We start from the raw sequence: 25,497 nt of genomic DNA on the forward strand, positions 1-25,497 counted from the left end.
TTTCACTTATTTTTTTTAATTTTGGTAGCATCAAATATAGAAGCAAGACTGCCAAAGTGGCATGAAGACAATGTAAGGAATACTGAAATCTTTATATTTGTAAATCCTGCACTATTTTGGTAAGAATAAATAACATCTAACAATGCTCATTTATGATGGTTGAAAAATTTTTCAGTAATAAGCACATCACATACCAAATCTCAAAAGACATGCCAGTTAAACAAATTCAACATTTGCCATATTCTATATTATTTCAGAAATACCTATACTTTTATAAAAGTCTGAATTTCTGAAAGATCTTTAGAAGAGTATATTTTCTTCAACATCCCAATTTTAAATAAATGAAATAGTACTACTACCTTGAAAAATGTATATTTACATCCAAAAAGTTATAACATTCACATGTGCATCATAAATGTTATAACCAAAAATGAGGTTAGAAGATTACCTGGTTATCCAGTCTCTTCCTCTTCCTATTTATAAATATCGGTTAAAAATACTTGTAATCAAAATAACGTTTTGCTAACCAGCAGCACTTTCACAGAAAGCTAATCCTAATGACTAATTAAGACTATTTAACACCATTTAAATTTTCTATGAGAAAGAGCCATTTATATTCAATTGCTTTAACTTTTACCATTTCCTAGGTTTAATCATCAAAACTGAATTTCATATACATATGCCCACACAAACTATTGTTGTCTAAAAATAAAAGGTTTTGACCAAATAATGAATGAGAAAATCTTACACTTCAAAAAAGGCTCAATTTCAAACTTGAATCTTGTGACCCATTGCCATAACATGAAACCCAACAGTTTTCTTAAAGATGTCCTTATGGTAATGTTATTTGCCCACTATGCCACTATCCAAGAGACTTAGCAACCTGGTCAATACTTCTATTTTCATGACTATTTCCAGATCCTTTTCGTTTTCCAATTTAGAATTCTTCTCTTCAGCAATTTTAAATTCTACAAACAACTAAAGAGTACAGAGACAGTTATACTGAAAGATACCAAGTGTATGGTCATAGGTCTAAATTGTAGACTCTAGCTGAAAAGTATGTAATTTAAAATTGCTATGCCTGCAAACAGAAATTCAATTAAAATCCTATGATGTACAACATCATTAGCACATGCCACATCAAGTGTTCATGTGTTGTAAAATAATCACAGCTTGTTTTGGCATTAGGTTTAGCTTTATTATTTGGATGCAATGGCTATCCAATGAAAGGGAAATCATTTCTTTTCCTTTATCTCATGGTCTATTACTAACTAAAGTAAATTCAATTTTGAATAAAAACAGAATTCATCTTCTAGGTTGAATCTAGATTTAAGCTAGAGGTAATCTAAATCTGGGTTTCTTGACTTCCTTTCTATGTCTGTCTACTTCAACTAATAAGTTCAGAATCACTTCATGTCTTCAAAATCAAATATATGTTTTAAATAATCAGTTACTTCTCATAGAATTCTGAAGCTACATAACACTGAGTAAAATACATTTTCCCTTTAGCTAGCATATATTTATTCATTCATTCCTTATTCAGCTTGATTTAAGTCAGAGACACTTGAGCATTTTTATGAATCTTCCACTACAGGGTCTAGCCATTTGTTTAAATTTCTATGATACTGTTCATAAATTAAACAAAAATATTTATGTTTAGGGGTTTCTAGAAATATCAATTTTTCAGATTCAGATTTGTAAAGCACAGAATAACATAACATGTATTCCAAAAAGGGTGAAGAGGCAAGATTGAGTTTGAATGGATACTCTAAACAGGGAAAAAGCACATTTATTAATTAGGACCACACTTTCACATCTGTCAACTAAAATGCATTTATTTCAACTGAAAACTTCTTAGTATATTAACCATTACTGACAGTGTAAGATTGTCTCCTTTAACTTCACAAATGAAATCAATCAACTTACTCTGCCTAGCCCAAAACCCCTGGAAAGGAGATACAAGCTGAGTGAGTTATTTCAGTCACCAATAAGTATCAGTAACTTACGACTTTGCTAGACGTTACAAATATACAAAAGAACACATGTTCCCTGGCCACAAGACCATTATAATCTAATCAGGCAGACTAGATATACACATAGGAAACACAAATTAGTGTAAATACATTGTTACAGTAAACCCTTAACTACCAGAACCCTGAATAGCCTAGTTTTCTATACGGTTTTTTAAATTACTTTACAGTAAAAACAACTGGGAGATGTTATTAAAATATCAAAACTCACTTATTTTTCACCTTTTGGCAGAAATCTTTCTGCCTCTCATGTCTAAAATAGACAGAAACCTTTATAAAATACGTCAAAGTCACCACAATGAACAGTAGCTATTGTGGCATGCTTCAGATGTACATCCAGCAATGTGTGCAAATAATATCTGTCATTCATCACTCTTGCTTGCCCCTTGCTCCCCACTGCCCTGGTTAATATGGTTTGACATGGAACACAAGTTGCTGAGAGAAAAGTGGCTCTTTTCTTTATGCTGCAATACATATACCAAAAGAAAAGTTCTCTACCTTTAAGGCAGACGTGCTCAAACATTAGTGTGCATAAGAATCACATGAGGTGATTATTTAAAATGTAGATATCTGGAGGTGGGGCCCAGTACTCTGCATTCTCAACAAGTACTACAGCTAATTATCACACCAGGTCTACTAAACTATTAGAGAAACACAGCTTTAAAGCCAAGGTTGCTAACCCCTGCTGAATATCCCTTAGCTATAGTAAGATTGTCTTCTTTCTCAGTCCCTGGCCTTCCTTAGCATATGAACACTGGCTGCTCAACACCAGTTGTCATAGCAAACTGTACAGCCATTATCTTGCCCTCCCACACTCCAGATCCTTCTAGGTCTGGGAGAGTCTGAAAGTAAGGTCTCCAGCTGGCAGACAGGCGCAGAGGCAGACAGACAGATGCAAAGTGGGAAACTGTGAGGTACAACAATTAGAAAACAAATTATCTTGACTGTGTAACACAGATTACAAAGTTAAAAACTTGTTTCAAACTTTTTCCATGAGGAAGAAGGCAGAAGAGTACAGAGCTAGGCATCTGTGGTCCAACTGCAGCTGTGTCCCTGATTAGCTTTCTGACCTCCAGTGTTATCTTCCCCCATCTGTAAAATAGGGAAAATGCTGCTTTCCTTGCCCTCTCACAGTGTTGTCATGAAAACCAAAGTAATTTATGTTTGTGAAAGCATGTTGGAAAATATAAGGCACAATACAATGATGCGTGGCATTTTTAACAGCATGATTTACATATTTTTTCCTAATAAACACAGTGCCCTAGACATTACTGTAACTATACTTGATAACTGTCTTCTAGTATTCTCAGGGTCTTTCATGAAAACCAATTCGCACTGAAAAAAAAAAGGTAAGGAAAAATGTAGACCCCTGGACATACCCTGAAGTTGATTTTTTGAATATATCCTTGAAATCGGCTTGTTTTAATGACAATTGCCTCCGTCTCCTGAAAGTGGAGTGCAAAAAGAAACCTGGTTAATTGTAGTTTTATTATATTTAGTTCAAATTTTTCAAAGCATACCCCGACAGCATTTTAGCTGTAAATTAATAAACCATATTTATAAATCCTCAACAGTTAAAACCACACAGAACAATTTTAAACTATGTAAATTAACTTTTAAAAACCCTTAACTAGAAAGCCGTAAGATTCTATTTGTTTTTAGAAGCTTTCTTAATGTCTCAGAAAGTCTGGAATAAAGATTGGCATTAAGTATAACAATTATTGGCAGTTGATCTAAAAGACTAACCTAGCCAAATTTGGACACAAGGAGACACTTTTCTAGTAAATATATACTCGCCCCTTGGAATAATTTGCCATTTTGTAGCTTTTTAAGCCTAAAGGTCAATTCTTTGCTGATATACTTCTTTGCCATAAAAACTTGAAAGCAAATGACACATATTACAGGCTTTCAGAGAACAGATGGCTAATGTTCTTCTAGGTTCACTTACTACCAATTTTTTTTATTTTCATACTGCTTGTAATTAATAAAAACACACATATATATATACTGTCTCCTAACCAGAAGATTTGGTTTTTGTTAGGTTCTGTCATACATCTAGCTCTTTTGGGCTAATACAAAAAGCAACGTTGGATAGACATACTTCTGGTACTGCCTCAGGAATCCAGTTTTAAAAATAGAGACTACTACAGAAGCACTACAGTATAGGCTGCTGACAGTCAACTCTCTTAAAAAATTAAAGTATGCTGGCAAATGTTTGATGAGCTCTAATATAAAATTTCATTTATTTCCATTTATTTCATTTATGTTGTTATCAGCATATACGAAGTAAGCATTAGCCTTTTCTCACTTTTTTTCAAAATAAACTGTCTTGGTTTTTTCTGGGTCATCTCACAAGCACTACTGCATTATTAAATCCATAACTATATCAAAGTCATAGTTTAATAATATCTTTAGAAAGACCTTGACAAAGACCTTATCCAAAATGTGATACTAAATCTAATAACTTCCTATGAAAAAAGTAGGTGGAAAATTTTTTTTTTTTTGGAATGATAAATTCAAAACAGCATCTCCTTAATGACAGTACTATTTGAAAGTATACTTTTAAAATGCTATACACATAAACATTATTGTTGAATGATAAAAAGCTATAATAGGTCAAATTCATATCTGTCATGTTTTACAATTAAGCCCTACCAAAAAATAACAATTATATTATTTCTTTGCTTTAAAATGCATCAAAATGTCTTTAAATACAGCTTATTTTATATCCCTATTAATATTATTCCTTTTCTTTGTGCATTTAAAAAAAATCTGGTATGCCACCTTCTGGCGACTGAGTGAAATTATATATTTCTACATAAGTCACTATTCTTTATTTTAACTTTTTAAATATATGTATATATAGATACTTCTTACCTGCATTACATTTAAGCTATATAAATAAATCTATAACACAGTCTGAAATAAAATAAAATTCCCTTAGAAATCTTATTCAAAATCAAGCTTTGTACATGCTTCCTATGATTTTTGCATGGTTACCAATATGTCTCCTGAATTCTACAATACATCTAAAATTGATTTTTGTATATCGCTTCACAGCCACATATGGAAATAACAGGCTTTCTATTTTAATGAATAAGTAACAGCAGTAAATAAAGGAAAAGAAAGGTCTCTTACCAATAAGCCCATTTTTCTCTTAAGGTTTGAACTCTCATCATTTGTCATGTTCTTGTGGATCCCTCTCTCATCAAATTCTCTGGAGTTTTAAAGTTAAGAGCTGTGATGCACAGCTAGGCTCTGCTACATAGTAGCGCACCCCAGTGCATCTGCCTGGTATAACACTTCAGTTGTAGCTTCCAAAAGCAGAAACAGGCTTTATATATTAAAAAAAAAAAAAAAAAACCTATGTACTGCATACCTTCCCTTGATAGGAAATTGTAGTCAGTGTAGTTGAACTATTTATATTTCATATCTAAACTGCTGGCCAGATATGAAAATGAGAAGTACATATATCTTGAGCTTAGTTCCGGTACACTGAACAGGAACAAAGTGTTCATCTTTGGAGCAAAGGTGGAGTGAGACAAACACTAACACCAGGAAATCTGACTTAGAAAAAAATACATGCTTACCTGAAAGTAACCTTATTTTTTTAAGGGTCACTATCCTGCTATTTGTTATATTATCTTAATTTTTTATTATCTTTAATTCTTCCCTCTCTCTTGCCCATAGTTGCCAGTCATTAAGTCCTATCTTTTTTTCTTTATCAATCTCCCAGGAATCTATCCCCTACTGTTTTTTTTAAACAAATGAGCTACTTCAAAAAATACATATAACTTATCTCCCTGCATTGCCCATCTTCAATCTGTCAATCCCATTCCATCTAGATTGCTTTTTAAAAATAAAACTACAAATGATGTAAAGTAAATGATCAATGAATATTTTTTCAGTAAGTATGTATTTATTGAATTGGCTACATGTTAGGTACTATGTTGGGTGGTGTGGATGTAAAGGTGAACCAGACACAATCCCTGGCCCTCAGGAAGCTCATAAGCTGAGTGAGGGAAGCAGGCATGTATTCTGACAATACAAAATATGGGTGTAGAAGCTTTAGTAATATAAGCCTAGCATTCTACAGCAGCAGAGGAATAACAAAAATTCCGTTGCAACTGAGGCTGAAGAATGAAGCATACATCAAGTGAACTCTAGAAGAAATAGCCTGTGCAAAGAAAGAAACATGTGAAGGAATACAACATGTTGGAGGGATCAGCAAATTCTTCTTTATGACTGAAAAGAGTTCAATATTACTGAAAAGTGGGTACATAGTGTTGAGTGGAGTCGATTTTAAGGTATGCAGAAACCACATCACAGAAGACCACATGCCAGAAAGCGGCTCGGATTTTATCCTGTGGGCTATGAGAAACAATCTGTTGAATGAGTAGATCAATCAAATAATTAATCAAGTAACTAAGCCTAGCACTAAGAACTCAGTACATACCGGCCAACCTACTCTTCCAGTTTACTGTAGTAAATCATAACACCAACTTCCAGTTCTCTATCTCAAAAGCTTTCTTTGTTCTTTCTCACCTTTGCTCCAGAGGTCCCTCTTGCATGAAATCTCTTCCCAACTCCACTTTCCTGAACTCAACCCATTCTTCCAGATCCAGCTCAAATTCCATTTGTTTCTGTGATATCTTCCATGGTAATTTGAGTCTATGGTTTTAAAAATATTCTTTCATTACAGGGACCAGAAACCATGCATTCTTGCTAATGTTTAGCACTCAATGTTGAAGAAATCTTTTTGATTCCTTTGCCCACAAAATAAAAGAGGATGGTGAGAAAATCACACTAAAGCAAAGGTCAGAGCCTCAGAGTAAGTAAGCAGGTCCCTGAAAGCCCACCTCCCAGACTTCATAGTGCATGCTAATCTTAGTAACTTCCTTCACCACTCTGAGCCTGAAAAGGAACAAACATGAATTGTGAAGAGAGATGGACTTGTATTGGGCAGCAACTCTAAAGTACTATGCAACATTGCTGGCTGTATACCTCACAGCCCTGGTTCAAAAATTCCAGGGAATCAATGAGAAAGGGATACCGACAGAAGAGCTGAATGATGGAGCTGTGACCTTTGGAAAAATAGAGCTGTAAGTGGAGAGAAATTGTGATTGTGCTTTACTACTCATAGTAAACCAAGATAATTCACCTAAAGATCCATATAATAAACAAAAGGAATTCATGAAGATCTCAAAAAGAGATGAGTGGGTGAGTGTAGGTGCTCGGGTATAGAAGGTTTAGAATCTCCAAGGGTGAGCTTTAATAGGAGGAAATCTAAGTGTAAGAAAGAGGTGTTTCAAAAAGGGTTAATAATGTTAGCTAGGAGATTAGGATAAGACACTATCAGAGAAACATGTCCTTGGGTGTAAATATTTAGTATTCTCTCTCTGTGGAACCACATTCCATTATGCTGAGTGTCAAATACCCAGTAAGTACGCAAGCTTTCGTTGATTTTGGCACTTAACATTCAGCTTTGTCTCATCCTTTTTATGTATGTACAATCTCTTAGATTTATGCAATGATGCAAAAACCATGGTGATTTCTTTTATGTAAACAATAAAAATTTTTCCATCTTAGTCAACTGTTTTATGTTAAAATGGATTAAAAGATTCTGCCAATAATTTCAAAAAGTAGTTAACACTTAAAAATATTCTCTCAATGACTTAAAGCATTCCCAGATAAAAGCTGTCTACACCTTCCTTCTTTTTTATTGAGTGAAAAAACTGACCAGTTGCCTTTCCACTAACTTATAAGGAAAAAAAAAAGCAAGTACAGAATAAGAGGAGAATGTGAGTTGGTGAATGTGCCACATTTTCCAAATAATCTTCAAAAACAGGCAGTACTTGGGGGACATTAAAATGATTTAATCAACAGCACCTTCAGAAGAATGTTTTTAAACTGGGTATCAATGTCACCATAGATTTTAAAACAAAGAGAAAATAAGCCAGACCATTTCCTCATTTAGTTTTGTGAAAAAAAGACAAATTGACAGATTACTTCCTTAGGGCCTGGTAGAAAAATCTCAACAATCATTTTATATTATATTTTGACTAGAATAGGTGTTTTATCCAAATTCACATAACTAGTTCATCTCTAAGTTGCAAAGGCAGAAAGGGAGGAGGGGTAACTACCTCTTGGAATTCCACAAGTGTCATATAATATTAGTGATTATGATGACAGGATCAATACTAGTCTAGTATAAATAATTCAGTTACATTCCATTTAAAATACCATTGCGTTATCTCATCCATAGCAGTACTCTTTCCCTTTCTTCTGATGTATGTAAGATGGTTCAGAGCAGGATGACTTAAGTGGTTTACAGAATTTTCTGTCCTGCTGAAATATCCATAGTGATAGATTTTGAGAACCACTGATCTAAAGAAGGGTTAGCCAGGCGTATTTATATTGGAAGCAATTGCTCATACTCCTATAGTCTAGAAGTTCATAATTCAAGTGATTTATCAGATTTCAGTAGATTACCACTCAATCTAATGGGGGAGATGGGGGTCAAAGGAAATAAAATGAATGGAAATGTCATTTGCTGCTACTAATAACTGCTGCCTGCATTGTCACTGAATTAGGAAAAATGGCAAAGAAGGCAGAAGGCCAAAGTCTCATAACCTCCCAATCCTAACTGAATGAATCAGGACCCTCTTATACATTTCTAAAATGGAACAAAACTCGTGTCCTACCACCATATGGAACAAGAAATGATAGACAGTATCTCATTAGTAATTCAAACTACTTAATAGGTATGAATTATTCAAGATTGACTATGAAATATACCAACTTATATTTTACTCACCTAAATCTTAAATCAATTGCTATTTAATAGTTATACTGAGAATTTGAAAGGGTCAAGATATACATGCCAGAACATTAGGAAGCTTAAAATTTTTATCATGTTAGTTTGGAAACACAGAAATAAGCTAAATGACATTTCAAAGACTAAAGGGCAGATATAGAGGGTTAACGAGGAAGTAAGAATTATTTTCCAACCTAATTTTTCTATCCAGATACTCCACAAAGTATTTTACTTGCATTAAATGTCAGCTTAACCTCAGCCAGCAGAATTCCAAGTAAAAGAGTTTATTATACCTCTTTAACAGTTTCATTTTCATCTTCAACCTGATCCTGAGGTAGGCAATGCAGGCATTCATATTTCCATTTTACTCGTGAAGAAACAGAGCTGTTAAATGCCTTGGCTCAAGTGACATAACCGCTAAGAGAAGTGGAAAACAATAAGCCAGGTCTTCTGATACCTAATTTGGTGTTTATTAGTCACCTCTGTATTGTATTAATATTTATATTAATATTCATTTTAAGGGAAAACTACAAATATGACTCCTAAACACCTCCCCTCCAAAAAAAAAAGGTCTTCATATAAATGGCTGGAGGAGGGGAGAAGTAAGGAATAGTTAATGGAAGCTACAGAATAGCTATATGACAAAAGTTACATAAATGATCAACCTATACCTGTACCAGAAATATCTTCCCAATGCCAATTCCACAGAGTTCTCTTTCATCTATTAATCAGCAATTTCTTGACATACATTTCAAACATGTCATACTCCTTCATGCCTCAGTGACTTCACATCTGATTCCACTTGGAATTCCCTGCCCTTCTACTCTACCAAGCAAACTTCTAGTCATGCTTAAGTGTTCAAGCAAACCTCCCTCAGTGAAACTTTCCCTCACATTCCTTAGAAGATGCAGGTAATGGGTTTGCTATCCTCCTGTGGTACTTTGAATATTATAGCTCTTCTCTCTTTGGGTTAAAACTGCTTCTATGTCTCCCTAGACTATAAATTCCTGAGAACTGAGGTTGGGCCTTCCTTATGTTTGTATTATACCTAACTCAGTGCCTGTCACATAGTAACCCAATTATAGGAGGCAATTTTGGTGAAATCAAGCCAGCAGAGGTAGGTTCTTCCCTCCTCCATGCCTAACTACACTTTTCTGATGATAATTAAATAAGAAATCATTAAAGGGCCTTTTCCTTCCAAAACTAAGATTTGAATCATAAGAAAAAATAAAATGTTACAATTGCACATAGCATATCTAAATGCCTAAATGGCTCCTTTTGATGTTTGCATGACAGACCCTATGTGTGTCTGGCAGGGTGCCTAGCATAGTAGGTATATAACAACTTTATGATAGATGAATGAGGATGGGGGTGTGAATGGATCGATAGGTGACTGCTGAACTGAACTGAGTAAGGAAAACACTTAACTACCATAAGGAAGGGAAATGTCAGTAATCAGTTTTCTAAGTCAAGATAGGATTGGTAAAGCAAATGAATGCATTTTATTAGTTTGTCACCACCTAGGCCAGGGAATACTGAAAAATGAAACAATATCTCCTAAAAGCAGTCATTTTGTGGAATGGTAAATGAAAAGGACAAAAAGTATATTCTTTGGACTGTTAAATCCTATTAAATTACTGTTGCAACAAGTGATAATGAAAGAGTAAACCACAAAATCCAATTTTGACAATCACTGCTCCACTACATGGTGCAAAAAAATGAAATAGCAAATTCAACCAAGCAAGTCACTGCACATCACCAATACCTGGTAATGTAAATGGTATGCTGAGCAGTCAAGAGCAAAATATACAAATGACACACAAGAGGGCCCAATGCAAACAAGCCCTTTTAACGTTAAAACAGAGAAAAATAAACATATTTGATTAAAGATCTATGAATCCTGTTCCAATGAGAGAATTATAATTTAGGCTTAAGGAAATGTCTCAAATCCCTTTCTCATCCCATTTTCTGGTTTCTCCTTTGTGCAGACTGGTGGAGGAGAAATATCAAGAATATTTACATAATGAACAATATAAAGAATAAAAGACAATGGGGTTCCCCAAAGGGAAGAGCTTATCTACAACATGGTTTAACATGCATAGGTTAGGGAGTGGGTGTGAAGGTTCCTGCAGCTCTGAGGGCTAACTGATGCAGATCATTAACCACTATCTCTAGTGTGTTTTTGGGGTATGTTTGGAAAGGTTGGAAATTTTCATTAAAAAGTAAAAAAAAAAAAAAAAAGTCTTATAAATGAGAGTTGTGTTTTGCTAACATTAGACTTGAATTTTGGGACACAGAAACATAATGTATAAGCCCTTATGTGCTAGTTGGTAATACAAAAGTCATAAAAGCTTCTAGGAGCATTAATCCTGAAGGAAGATTGGCTCAGGAGCCACAGAGAACAGACAGCCAAGGAGAGAGACACTAACAATTAAAGGTGAATGCCCAGAACCATGAAAAATGGTAACCAGAAATACGATTCTGTATAAACCAGTCCCAAGCCAAGAGTAAACATAATACTCCATCATTTCTAATTCGAAATTTAGAATTCATTTTGCCTCCTTTATTGGTTTCATCATCTTAAGCTTTTATTCAAAAACTTTCCATGACTACTTATTTCTATGGATGTATTTGTAGACTCCACTTTCAAGGTCCCCTCAACCCCCAGCCCCACCTTATCTATTCAACCCTATTTCCCATTACAGGTAATCCCAGATTTGCACACAACTAAAAAACACAGTATCACCATACCCAGAACTGCTACAGAAGTTATTCTTAAAAATAATAATAATAATAAACAACTTGCAGCCTATGGTAAACCTGTGAAGAGGAATACACAAGAACAATTTGGGGGAGGGAGGTGGAGAAGAAAGGAAAATTAGGCAAAGCTCTTGGCCAAAGCTTTCCCTGTCTCAAAATATCTTCTCCTACAGTGAAACTCTCTCTCTCTCTCTGTAACCCTCACCCCCCTCCTACATTGTTTGCTCTGTACCAGTGCCAGAAATTCCAGCAATTACAGGTTCATTTGAGCTAACAAGAAGGCTGTTAAAATTAAAGTAAGTACAGCTGCCAGGATGAGGTGGCTATCAGTTATTCACACACTGGCATGAATGAGTTTAGTCAAGTTTCTTCAAATAGCAAAGAGCTGTTGCCCTGAGGGAATGAGGCAGGCTGGAGGTGAGAGAGAGCCTTTTAGAGCCCTAGCAACTTTGGGTGGGGTTCTGTTTCAAGGAAGTTAGCAGCATATGGTGCCTTGAGGGATAGAGAAATTTTCTCTTAGAGAAACTGAGATGTAAAAAAAAAAAAAAAAAAAAAAGGTGCAGAAAGGGTCATAGGAGAACAACAAATCTCAATTTTCTCTATTACTCTGTCTTCTAGCCCAGAATCCATCACACCTTTCCTGACTCTCTGCTCCCAGGCTCTGGAGCACTGTCCCTGGGATAGTTCACTATTAAGTAGGTTATATACAATATTTTGAGCGGGCTAGAAACCATGTATATTACGTGTCATGTCCAAACAAATGATTTGTAAATAAATCTTTAGAACACACCCTGTTTATAGGTTATGATCTACTTGTACTTTTCAACATATACCTTCCCCCCATCAACACACATACACACACCCTAATTAGACTGGTCTCTTCTCTGTTTTGCTAAGGCTGGGCTTTTTTTTTTTTTTTTTTCTTTTTTTCTGTCATCACCCATTCAACTCATAAAACATCCCTTTTGCATAGTAGATTGTGGCTGCCTCTCTGTTCACACAAGTTCTGCCCATTCTTAAGTTCTAAATCAAGCTCTACCTTTTTGAAGTATAATTTGATTACCCGCAGCACTCCCCTTTTCTTTCTAAACTCTTTCAGCACTTACTACACAATGTTCATAGTTATTTATCCTTAGGTGTGTTCAACTTAGCTTCCCAAATGAAGACTGTAAACTAGCTTTCTACAGGCAGAGGCCATTCAATAATCCACCCAAGCATTTAATAAGCATCTAATTTGTACCAGGGGCTGTGTTTAGGGTGGAAGTTCAAAACTAAGTAAACCCAGTTTCCCACCTTCAAGGTGGACACAACCCAGGGAACATCAGGTACAGTCACAGTACTATATAAGCTGTGATATAAATGAGATATGTTCCAAAGGACATAAGCGCACATGGAGAGCCCTAAGTGGACTAGCACAGAGGATCACGGAAAGTTTCACAGAGGTGACATCTGAGCTGAGTATTTCAGAATAAGCAAGAGTATGTCAGGCAGTCAAGTGAGACAGAGGGGATGGTTAGGAGAGAGGGTGCGGGTGCAAGACTAGTTAAGGCACAGTTGCAATTGTGACAACATAAGATCTTAAACTAAGGCAGTGGTAGTGGGTGACATTCAAAAAGACTTTTAGGAGACAAAATTGACAGGATTTACTGACTGGAGATGATGATAATGGCTAACATTTGTTTGATCACTTACCATGTGCCAAGCAGTGTTATAAATGCTTACCACATTTAATCATTTAACTTATTTAATCCTTACCAAAGCCTTATAATGCAGTTACTATTAACATCCCCATTTTACAGAAGATAAAACAAATACATCGAAAAATCAAGTGACATGACTAAGGTTACATGATGTGTAAATATTGGAACTGGAATTTGAACCCAAGCAGTCTAGCTCCAGAGCATACATTCTCAAGCCCTCTACTATTCTACCTTTAAATGTGAGATTTTTAGGGAGAGAGGAAGCCCAGAGGACTGCCAAGTTACTGAGAGAGAAAAAGGTAGAGGCAAAAAGGACCACAGTATATGAAACTTGATTACATTATCTGTTGCTTTTTTTCTTTTAGATGGAGTTTCACTGTTGTTGCCCAGGCTGGAGTGCAATGGCATGATCTTGGCTCACCGCAACCTCTGCCTCCTGGGTTCAAGCAATTCTCCTGCCTCAGCCTCCTGAGTAGCTGGGATTACAGGCATGTGCCACCACGCCCGGCTAATTTTGTATTTGTAGTAGAGATGGGGTTTCTCCATGTTGGTCAGGCTGGTCTCGAACTCCCGACCTCAGGTGATCCACCCACCTCGGCCTCCCAAAGTGCTGGGATTACAGGCGTGAGCCACCACGCCCGGCCTGCTGCATTTATTAAGTAATTTTGCTCCCTGTTTCTAATTTCAAAAGCAAATTTTGCTCTAAAATGGTTTCCCACCAACTCCCATCTTTCCAACAACCACGAATGCCAATATTAAGTTGGGGTTTTGTTTGCACTTGTACATAGAGTTTAGTTTAATTTCTTCCTATATATCCTAGCATCTTCCTTCCTCCCTGCCCCTCTTCCTTCTTTCCTTCTTCCCTTCCTTCCTTCCCGTTTTTAGTGACAGGGTCTTGTTCTGTCACCCAGGCTGGAGTGCAGTAGTGTGATTATAGGTGACTGCAGCCTCAAACTCCTGGGCTCAAGTGATCCTCCCACCTTAGTCTTCTGAGTAGCTGAGACTACAGGTGCTTGCCACAATGCCCACTAATTTTTTATTTTTTTAGAGATGGGGTCTCGCTATGTTGCCCATGCTGGTCTTGAACTCCAGGTCTCAAGCAATCCTCCATCCTCGGTTTCCCAAAGTGCTGGGATTACAGGCATGAGCCACTACACCCAGCAGCCTATTCTAGCATTTTCTGAAATGGTACTGGTAATCAAACCAAACAGGTACCTGGTCTTGGCCTCAGTCTGTTTGTCCTCTGTTCCAGTCTCACTGGGCACATTCAGCTTCTTCCTTGAATTATTTATAGATTTGGCTTATCACCTTTAGGTTGAAAGTTTTTCCTAAGGCAAAAGTCACATCTCGTTCAACTTAGATAAACAGCAACTAGTGTCCAATATGTTCTCACTAAAAATTGGCCAGGCACAGTGGCTCACGCCTGTAATCCCAACACTTTGGGAAGCTGAAGTGGTAAGAGTTCAAGACTAGCCTAGACAAACAACATAGTGAGACTTCATCTGTATAAAAAATAAAAAATAAAAAAATAGCAAGGAGTAGTGGTACACGCCTGTGAGGGAGGCTGAGGTGGGAGGATCACTTGAGTCATAGAGTTCAAGGCTGCAATGAGCTATGATGGTGCCACTGCACTCCAGCCTGGGCAACAGAGCGAGACTTTGTCTCTAAAACAATAATAATTATAATAATAACATAATAAAAATTAATTGGCTTGAACATAAAACAAAATGTCTCTTTGAAGCTGCCATTTTTCATTCATTTGTGAACTGCCTTCATGTGTCATATAAGTACCATCTTTCTTATTTTTTCTTTAAAACTTACATTTATCTTTAAAGGAAAACTTATTACTGCAAATAGAAAACTAATAATTTCTCATAAAAAGAAGGCAACTGTAAAAATACATACTTAACTCCTGTAATAAGAAATGCTTATGCACAACCTAACATCATCCTATTCCCCATAAAATGTCACACATACCACACTACTGGGTAAGTCTTTTTTTTTTTCCATACTGAGATGAAATCCACATAAGATAAAAGTAGTGATTTTTTAAAATTTTTTATCTTACTTTAAGTTCCAGGATATATGTGCAGAATGTGCAGGTTTGTTACATAAGTATACATGTGCCATGGTGGTTTGCTGCACCTATCAAGTAAACAATTCAGTGGCATTCAGTGCATTCAGAATGTTGCACAACCACCCCCTTCTATCTTGTTGTGAAACACTTTAATCAACTCCAAAATAAAACCCATACCCATTAAGCAGTTGCTCCCCATTCTCTCCTCCCTGCCCCTAGCCCCTTGCATCTGCATTCTGTCACTATGGATTTATCTATTTTAGCATTTCACATAAATTGAATCATATAGTATCTAATCATTTGTGCTTGGCTCCTTTCACTAACATAATATTTTGGAGGCTCATCCACTATTTACTAGTATATTAGAAGTATCAGTACTTCTAATATACTATATGGCTGAGTATTCCATTATATGTACATACCACAATTTATTTACCCATCCATCAGTTAATGGGCATTTGAGCTCTTTCCACCTTTGGGTATTGTGAATAGTCCCTCCCTGCACATGGGTGTACATTTGTTTGAGTACTAGTTTTTAATTTGGAGGGATATACACCTAGGAGCTTCTGAATGTCTGGGTCATATGATAACTCTATGTTCAACTTTTTAAGGAATCTCTCAGGTAGACTTTGTATAGCACACTTTGTGTTTCAAAAAAGCACAGGATTGAAAGGTTTCACACCAGAATGTGTGTCTCTACACATCTGACATACAAGGAAAGAGGTTCATTCTCATCATACTTATGAAAATACAAATTTCAAATACTTTCATCAAATTTGTGTGATAGTTGTTTTCTTTGCAGTTGGTCCTTCTGTAACAGTAGCAGATGATTCAATTTGCTAAATTTGGTCTTCAAGTTTGTCTAAAGCTACATGACTAACGTCATTAAAATCATCCCCTAATAAGATTTCCCTCACAGTCTGCACCTTTACACTTTAAAAATTCAATTTTTATCCATTGATCCATGCTGACCTCAACAACAAAACAAAACCGATTCCAATTTGCAATTATGCATGTTATAAATACTTTGTATATTTAAATATTACTATTTTCTGGTAGTAGAGTGTTGCTGTATCTATGAAAAGAATGCAGCAATATATTCTTGGGCATGCCTAAACACTGCACCAGTAATTCACTTGGTCTGGGTGAGGTGTTGTTACCTGCATAGTTTTAACTTCAGTAGTATCTAAGAAATGACAAGTGTGATATACCAGGCTTTTTTTCCTAATCAGCGTTAAAATAAGTAACAAATATATTCAAATTGTGTTAGTCTGTCTATTTCTACAGGTACGTATACCACCAGTAGCATGCACATAATACTTCAGAAAACACTGATCAAATCATAGCCTATTTAAAAAAAAAAAAAAGCTACATGTGCTATGCTTACATATTATTTGCCAAAGAAACAGGACATTTCCATCTCATCTGCAAAAAGATGAAGTATGGATTCATTACAAAATATTCAAAACTAAAGAAGGGTTCCTAATAAATCTGAAGACTCATCCATCTTGACTTTCTAAGATAAAAGATTAAGTGTCTTTGGTGGGCATCTCATAGAATCCAAGCTATAAAGACAAATGCTTTCGGGAAGACTCACAGTCACTTGCACTTTGCAACATCTTCCACTGGGAGATGCACTCATCCTGTGATTTGACAGGATACTTTGCATTCAAAGAGTAACCATCTCTAATTTAAATAGTATGCTACATTTTTTCATAAAGTATGCCATCTCCTAGAAGCCTACTGACACACACTCTCTTATGGAAAAAAAAAAAGAGACTGAGTCATCAAATTTTTAAACAAAACGTTTCCCTTTTTCAATATAGAGATTATCATATAATCTATTTACTCTAGTTCTCAGGTGAAAAGTGTTTAACCATCTTTTAAAATGTAGGTATCCATGAATAAATAAGAAAATAGAAAATACCTGAAAAGCAACATAAAATATAATGTTCTATCTTGTAGATTTTACTGCCACTGAGTTTTCATACATAACTGGAGGTAAGTTTCAATTAAAAAATAAAACAAATGAACACAAATCTGTCTTCAAGCAAAATATTTTGAAATCAGTCTAAGACATAAAATAATTTAAGAATATAAGGATGAATGTAAAGATTCAATATGAGAATATATGTAAAGTATGTATCGCAAGGCTCATTTGTGCCACAAACATTTAATAAATTGCAGCTAAGGTCCTTCAAGGTCAGATGATTCTCCTTGGAAATAATCCATGAATCCTTAGACCACAATTAAATTCTAATTTTCAGGGCTCGTGTTTCCTCATTTGTTCCCCTATTTTAGCACCCAGCACATTCAGTCTTATCTAATAATTCTATGTATTGATGTATCTATTTTACCAGTTTGTAAGTACCCCTGAAGGTACCCACAAAGCTCTTAAAATAAAACATAATTGAAAATTTGAAAACATAGAAAACTATTTAATAAACACAAGTATTATCGCCACTTTGTATGGTACTCTACTAATTACAAAGCACTTTCATGTCCTTGATTTCATTAATTTATGATCTTTTATATCACTGCCTCACCAAGACAGAAATTGAGACGCAGGGAAGCCAAAAGCAATGCTGGGGTTGGAAACTTAGTGTATGAAGGCAAATAGATGGAGAAGGAGAGAAGAGTGAGAACTCACAGTTAAGGTGGTGGGACATGAAGATAGAGAAAGAGAGACAAATACATAGGTACACAGAGACCCCATGGGAAGAACAGCTAAACTTCATTGGATTTTGAGACATTTCCCTAAAAGATATTTGAATTTTTTCAACTACAGATACAATGATATCATCTCTTAAGAATTGGCTTACCAGTGATACATGGTGGCTCAGAGAGATCTTTAACTGGTTGCAACTGTCTGGGTCTACTCAAGAGAGAGAAACCGCATAGTAATTTGAACAGGGAGAGTTGTACATAAGAAATTATTAACTATGACAGAGGGTTGGAATAACAGGAAATTGGAGTAATGAGAAATTGGCTAGTAATAAGTAAAGAGATTCTAAAAAAAAACACAAGAATCAAAGAATCACAGATATCAGGAGCAACTACCCCTAGGGCTGAGAAAGAGCACCAAAGAAAGTGACTTCTGCTCAAGGCTGAGATCCAGACATTATTGGAGAGGGCACAGCCACAGTACAATGAAGGGTAGAGAAGCTGCTGTGGTACTCATTAGCTGGAATCTGTCAGAAACCCACCCTTTGGGACATGCTCAAAATACACCTTATGGAAAGTGTCCTACCAGAAATACTCTGCTGTAAAACTGTCTCTGGGGGCACCAGGAGAAGCTACTGACCACTGGGTAAAGAAGTTGAGCACTGGTGAAGATGCTCAAAAAACAGCCTGCTGAGCAAGGACACAGGGAACCATGAAGCAAAACCATATAAATGCTATGTATATTATACATATTATATATAACAACTATATAAATAAATATTATAAATATATATAAATATTATATATATATTTATAAATATATATAAATATTATATATAAATATTATATAAACAACTATATGAACATATAAATACTATATAAATTTGTACCATATAATTATTCCTCAAAATTATGATTTGATATGTTAAAGTGGTCACCATTGTCAAAGTACTTCCTGACGTGCCTTTCCAGCACCCTCTACTGACAAAACTTCAGTGTCAGGTGGTAAAGGAAGCAACCATTCAAAAGGTTCAAAACAAAAAAGAGATAAAAACAAAAGGTTCCTCAGGGATCTAGAACTAGAAATACCATTTGACCCAGCCATCCCATTACTGGGTATATACCCAAAGGATTATAAATCATGCTGCTATAAAGACGCATGCACACGTATGTTTATTGTGGCACTACTCACAATAGTAGACTTGGAACCAACCCAAATGTCCAACAATGATAGACTGGATTAAGAAAATGTGGCACATATACACCATGGAATACTATGCAGCCATAAAAAACGATGAGTTCATGTCCTTTGTAGGGACATGGATGAAGCTGGAAACCATCATTCTCAGCAAACTATCACAAGGACAAAAAACCAAACACCGCATCTTCTCACTCATAGGTGGGAATTGAACAATGAGAACACATGGACACAGGAAGGGGAACATCACACACTGGGGCCTGTTGTGGGGTGGGGAGACGGGGGACGGATAGCATTAGGATATATACCTAATGTAAATGACGAGTTAATGGGTGCAGCACACCAACATGGCACATGTATACATATGCAACAAACCTGCACATTGTGTACATGTACCCTAGAACTTAAAGTATAATTTTTAAAAATCTATTAAAAATAAATAAATAAATAAATAAAGGTTCAGGTCCATTTTCACAGAGCAGGCAACACATGGTGAATCTGAAGCTGAGGGCCAATAAATAAATAACTGGCACATAGAATGGAGAAATATTGTTTTTAAGCAAGAGCCAAATTATGGCCCGGTTAGGTCAAATAATTGTTTTACCAAGTCTACTTTCTAGACAAATTTACTAGGACAAGAATTGTGTAGCTGTGCTGTTTTGATTCTATTAGTTCATACTACATAACTTCTTCTTTAAGATTATTATTTTATATGCTAACGTGATCTTCATTGTCAAAGTACTTCCATAACTCCTAACTCATTTTATACTTGTAAGATGGGAACTGTTAACCCCATCTGATGGATAGAAACATAAGCTACAAATGCCAAAGATTAATCAGTTAACCTAAGTTCATGTAGGTATTTAACATTGCCCTTACCCAAAACAGACCAATCTCCTCACTAATCTATTTGGCCAAACAAATGCAGCCAGGAGGACTTGTCAAGCCAGAACCCATCCTTATCACAGAATCCTAATCCATCACTGGGAATTGTGGATGGATTCAGGCTGCAACCTTCTCTCCTGCCCCAGCGTCCTAAAATTGCTACAAGATAAACTTAATTTCAATATACTTTGATTAAAAGTATATTTGGAGATTTTTACAACATCCAAAGATTATAACCAACAACAATGTATTTCCTTGCAAACAAAATAGAGAGAAAAATTATTATTGGCTAGGGATGAGTGTAACAGTAATGTTATACTCACTTCAATAGCTTTCAAGGGCTGTTTCCCATGCTTTTGGATTTTGTGGACTAATGAAATTTCAAAAACATTTTGGGGTCCTATATAGGATACTCAACTTTATTTTACAAAGTAAGGACATTTTAAAAGGCAACCCCTTATCCACAATTTCAAAATTCAAACACTTGGAAATCAATTTTTTCTTGCCTGTAACTCATTTGGCAGCAAAATCTGAACTGATATGAACTCATCTGGCAGTCAAGCTTGACCTGAACTGACGTGAGACTATTCACAGGCTTTTTCTCTCACTTAGTATAAATATTCTTATATTCCACTGCAGTAACATTACTGTAACTGATTATGGGGTGTCACCTCAAACCCTGCTGGGGCTGTTATGTAATATAGGATATACAGACTGTTACCTTTCTAAAATCCAAAAAGAATATAAGTTCTGAAACATATCTTGTCTCAAGGGTTTCATATAAAGATACAGATACAGTCCTTGATCACCATCGTAAATTTAATTCCATTAAATTAAGGACAAAAGAGCATTTGAACAAGCAAAAAATGTAAAGAACAATCTCAGAATAAAGGATGGTCCTTTGTAATCAATAAAGTTAGCTTTCTGGTAGATAATCACTACACTGTTGTTTCTCATACATCACTGCAGACCTGCGACAATATCCATAACAAACCAGCTTCCATGAGCTAACTGGCATCTGGGAACCACTGCCATTAGAAAACTTTCTACTCAGATGGCTTCAAACTCAAAAGATGACCTTTGGAACCTTTTCGTAGTCTGGGGCAGGACTACTGTAATAGGACCCAAACGAGTTTAGATATTCTATGGCTCCTGCAGGCCATGGATAGATGATATTTAAGCAGCAAAAGAGCCAATGTGATATCCATCCAACAACAAAACTTTTCATTGTTTTCTCCTTGAACTGCTTTAAGTGAACAAATCAGAAAGTACCTACAACTCTAATCCAAATCTAACTGAAAAGATTCTATGATTTTTAAAGAACTAATGCAATTGAATGAACATGAGTATACAAGGCTAAATCCTGATTGTCAGAACACTGGACAAGATGGAAGAAAAAGCCACCAGTAGGGTCGGGTATGGTGGCTCACACCTGTAATCCCAGCATTTTGGGAGGCTGAGGCAGGTGGATTGCTGGAGCTCTGGAGTTCAAGACCAGCCTCAGCAACATGATGAAACGGTGTCTCTACCAAAAATACAAAAAATTAGCTGGGCATGGTGGCACATGTCTGTGGTCTCAGCTACTCAGGAGGCTGAAGTGGGAGGATCACTTGAGCCTGGGAGGCAGAGGTTGCAGTGATTGTGCAAGCCAAGATCGTGCCACTGCACTCCAACCTGGGTGAGAGCAAGACCCCGTCAAAAAAAAAAAAAAAGCCTCCAGTAAATCATCGTGTTGCATATGAGTCTTACAGATTTTTCAGATTTCTTATTTCTGAACACTGCCGATTCTCTGAACAGTTTGTTATATTAACAAACTGGACTGCCTGGACATGACAAATTCTATCCGAACAGATACTAATGAATCAAGTGCGGTAACAGTTGAAGAGACATAATTTAATCTCTGCTATAAAAGCTACCACCTGCATCTATAAACAAGACAATAATTATTCAGTTTAACAACACTTAATGAGTCTCTACTTTGCCTAAACCACCGGGTTAGATGCACAAAATAGATGGCTAAATGGGAAGATGTTATTTTCCTCATGGACTTCGTGGTTTGGTCAGGAGAGATGATTTAAAAATTATTATACAAAGTGCTAAGCGTTATGATAGATGTGCAATAAAATGTTATGGGATGGAGGCCTGGCGCAGTGGCTCATGCCTGTAATCCCAGCACTTTGGGAGGCTGAGGCGGGCGGATCACCTGAGGTCAGGAGTTTGAGACCAGCCTCAACATGGAGAAACCCAGTCTCTACTAAAAATACAAAATTAGCCAGGCGTGGTGCTACATGCCTGTAATTCCAGCTACTTGGGAGGCTGAAGCAGGAGAATTGCTTGAACCTGGGAGGCAGAGGTTGCGGTGAGCCAAGATCGCACCATTGCACTCCAGCCTGGGCAACAAGAGTGAAACTCTGTCTCAAAAATAAATAAATAAATAAATAAATAAATAAATAAATAAATAAATAAAATGCTACAGGATGGAATATCATGCAATTCTCTCAGAGGCAGGGTTCACAGTGCTAAGATCCAGCAAAAGCAAAGGCACAGAGAAGGGCCTAAAATAACGTACAGGGGCCTTAATTACAGAAAAGGCTATGGTGCTCCCTCACATGTATTTCAAAATATAAATAATTCTAAATTATGAATTAAGTGTAAGGAAGTCCAACAAAGATCTAATTTCCTTGATGATGACATGAAACATCAAATACTCTTTTTCTTCCTCATTGTTTGGTACCTATGTCTGTTTGGTGTTCCAAGCTTGTGCTTGATCTACCTTCTGGGTAATTGCACACTATCACAGAAATACAAAAGAATGTGGCACACTTGGCGAAGGGAAAATAATGTGGTACAGTAACAGCACAGAGTACCAAAATGAGAAGCAGCAGAAACTGAAGCTAGAAAGGAAATCTGAGAACCTAATGTGAAGAGCTTTCTATGCCATGCTAAGGAAGTCAGACTTTTTGAACTCATGTTCCTAACCCTAAATAACCAGGAATAGGTTACTGTGCAATAGGTTTTTAAAATACCTCTATTCAAAAATGAAAGGCTTCACTCTGGACAGGCGTTGTGGCTCACGCCTGTAATCTCAACACTTTGGAGGGCCGAGGTAGGAGGATCACTTGAAGTCAGGAGTTCAAAACCAGCCTGGACAACATAGAGATCCTGTCTCATTTTTTTTAAACTCTTTCTTCTAAGCCAGCTTTGCTGATAGTTTATATTTATCACTGCTGTTTGTTTGGTTAGTGAAAAGAAAAAAAATTAAATGAAAAACATAAAAATAACAAAAAAGTATTATGAGAAAGTAGTGTTTCTATAAATTATACCATAATTATGTAAAAATCATCTTATTTCCAGTTGCCTCATTTTTAACATCTTATTAGGCAAAAATCAAACCAGTAATAATAATAAACCAGTAAACACATTAATATTAATCTGAAGAAAAGGACTCAAATTGACAAGCAAAAATCTCATAAATTATAATTTTAAAATGTGGATGTTGACTACAGGAAAGCAGAATTTATAGGAACTACAACAATAGAAAGTAAATATCCAGTACAAGGGTAGTAATCCTTACCATGGTTGTAAGGAAAAAGGTGGCAACAACTCGTCAAAGTACAGAAAATGTTCCTTCCCTTCCCCTTCCTGAACAGTTCAATCCATTAGTGGGGCCAAGCAAAGTAGGCATGCCCTATGAAGAGGGCACCATAGAGTCTCTTTGTGGGGCTTGAGAAGATGAGGAAGGTGTCATTGCAGGAAGACTACATCAATGGTGGACTGATGTGGTAAGGTGAAACGCAAACAAAATGAGGGTATTCATGCAGGGAGGTGGCAGCTACAGCCAGGATTTCCGGAAGTCAGAGTCGGGGAGGCAAGGGTGTGTCAACAGGGCATTGGCTACATGTGAAGGAACTGGTCAAGTAATAAGAGACATGTTTCTTAATGTTAGCAATTGAGAAGTGAAATCATGAAAAGGCAGAAAACTAGAACGAACCCTATGGTATTGGATTAAAATTGAAGGTATTGGTGAGAACTCATGGTTTCAATGGATAAAGATATAAACATATATGTATAAATGTGTATATGTATTTATATGTGTATATACATGTATACAAATATTTCCTAGCTCTCTCCATCAAAAGGGCCTTGGAACAGCAATACTGGAATAGCAATGAGCACTCCTAGCAAACAGATTTTGGTTCGAGATATGATTATCCACTAAGGAACCATGATGCCTGATTCCAGAGCTAAGGCAGAGAAAGTACAAGATGAAATGGAATGTAATGAAGCACTCAGAAAGTACAAGATAAACTCCAAACATAAGGAAGGATGATTAAGACTTGTCAAAAAGATACATAAACCAGCTTGAAGGGGATCATACAAATATGAGACCACTTGGCATCAAAATAAATCAAGGATTATAACTGAATAAAACAGGAAACTATGATTCCATATTGATGCAATAAATGAAACATTGAAAGTCTGATAAGGGATAAGATGTTTATATAGTCTCAAAGTATTCTCAACCTCATCAGAAATACTATTAATTAGAAATAAAAGAAAAAGTAACCTTGCAGTGGAGAGGCCTGACAGATACCACCTTAATCAAGTTATCAAGTTGTATGGGACAAATCAATATCAGGTGCCACCTGATAGGATGCAATGAGAAGATCATGTCTGTGCAATTCCTGCTGAAGAAGCAAAACCTCAATAATATCATGAGGAACAATTAAGACTAATGAAAACTGAGGGACATTCTACAAATTAACTGGCCTATAATCTTCAAAAGTGTCAAGGTCATGAAAGTCAAGAGAAGACTGAGAAAGTGTTCCAGATGGAAAAACACTAAAAAGACATTACAATTAATTGCAATGCATAATTCTTAAGTTGAGCTTTCTGCTGTCAATAACACTTTCGGGATAACTGGAAAAAATTTGAATGCGCTTTGATTACAATGTATTAATGTTATCAGGGACTTGAGCATCTGTGGATTTTTGTAGCCTCAGGGGGTCCTGGAACCAATGCCCCACAGATAACAACGGATGACTGTATATATAAAATATTAAACAATTATTCATAATGGCTAGAAACTATCTTGCATGGAGGGCACTGGGACAAAGATTTGTGATAAATATTTTTGAAAATAATTTTTTAAGTTGAAAACAGCCATTATCTTAATACCCTCCAAAAGAAAACTCACAGTATGGTATAGTTGACATAGATATAGGGTGTGGTAGGCAGAATAATGGGCCCCCAAAGATGTCCACATCTTAATTCCTGGGACCTGTGCATATGTTGCCTAACATAGCAAGAGACGATGCAGGTGCGATTAAGTTAAAGACTGTGAGATGGGGAGATTATCCTGGATT

The 25,497-nt window shown here is 36.2% G+C and overlaps 1 protein-coding gene across 10 annotated transcripts in view; it reads right to left on the reverse strand.

The window, feature by feature from the left end:
• KLHL13 (kelch like family member 13) overlaps positions 1 to 25,497 on the reverse strand; it is a 205,298-nt gene that overhangs the window by 79,580 nt on the left and 100,221 nt on the right. For 4 of the 10 annotated variants that reach the window (XM_054472783.2, XM_063660091.1, XM_054472782.2 and 1 more), the window contains one exon: positions 3,410 to 3,475. The exons of 5 other annotated variants lie outside the window; for them this stretch is intronic. In XM_054472783.2, coding sequence (XP_054328758.1) covers positions 3,410 to 3,475 — 66 coding nt within the window. Of the gene's footprint in view, positions 1 to 3,409; positions 3,476 to 5,168; positions 5,268 to 25,497 lie in introns of those variants that run through there. One more of the 10 variants, XM_063660093.1, reaches the window with a different exon arrangement.

Source organism: Pongo pygmaeus, chromosome X (genome assembly GCF_028885625.2).
Source record: "Pongo pygmaeus isolate AG05252 chromosome X, NHGRI_mPonPyg2-v2.0_pri, whole genome shotgun sequence".
NCBI lineage: Eukaryota > Metazoa > Chordata > Mammalia > Primates > Hominidae > Pongo > Pongo pygmaeus.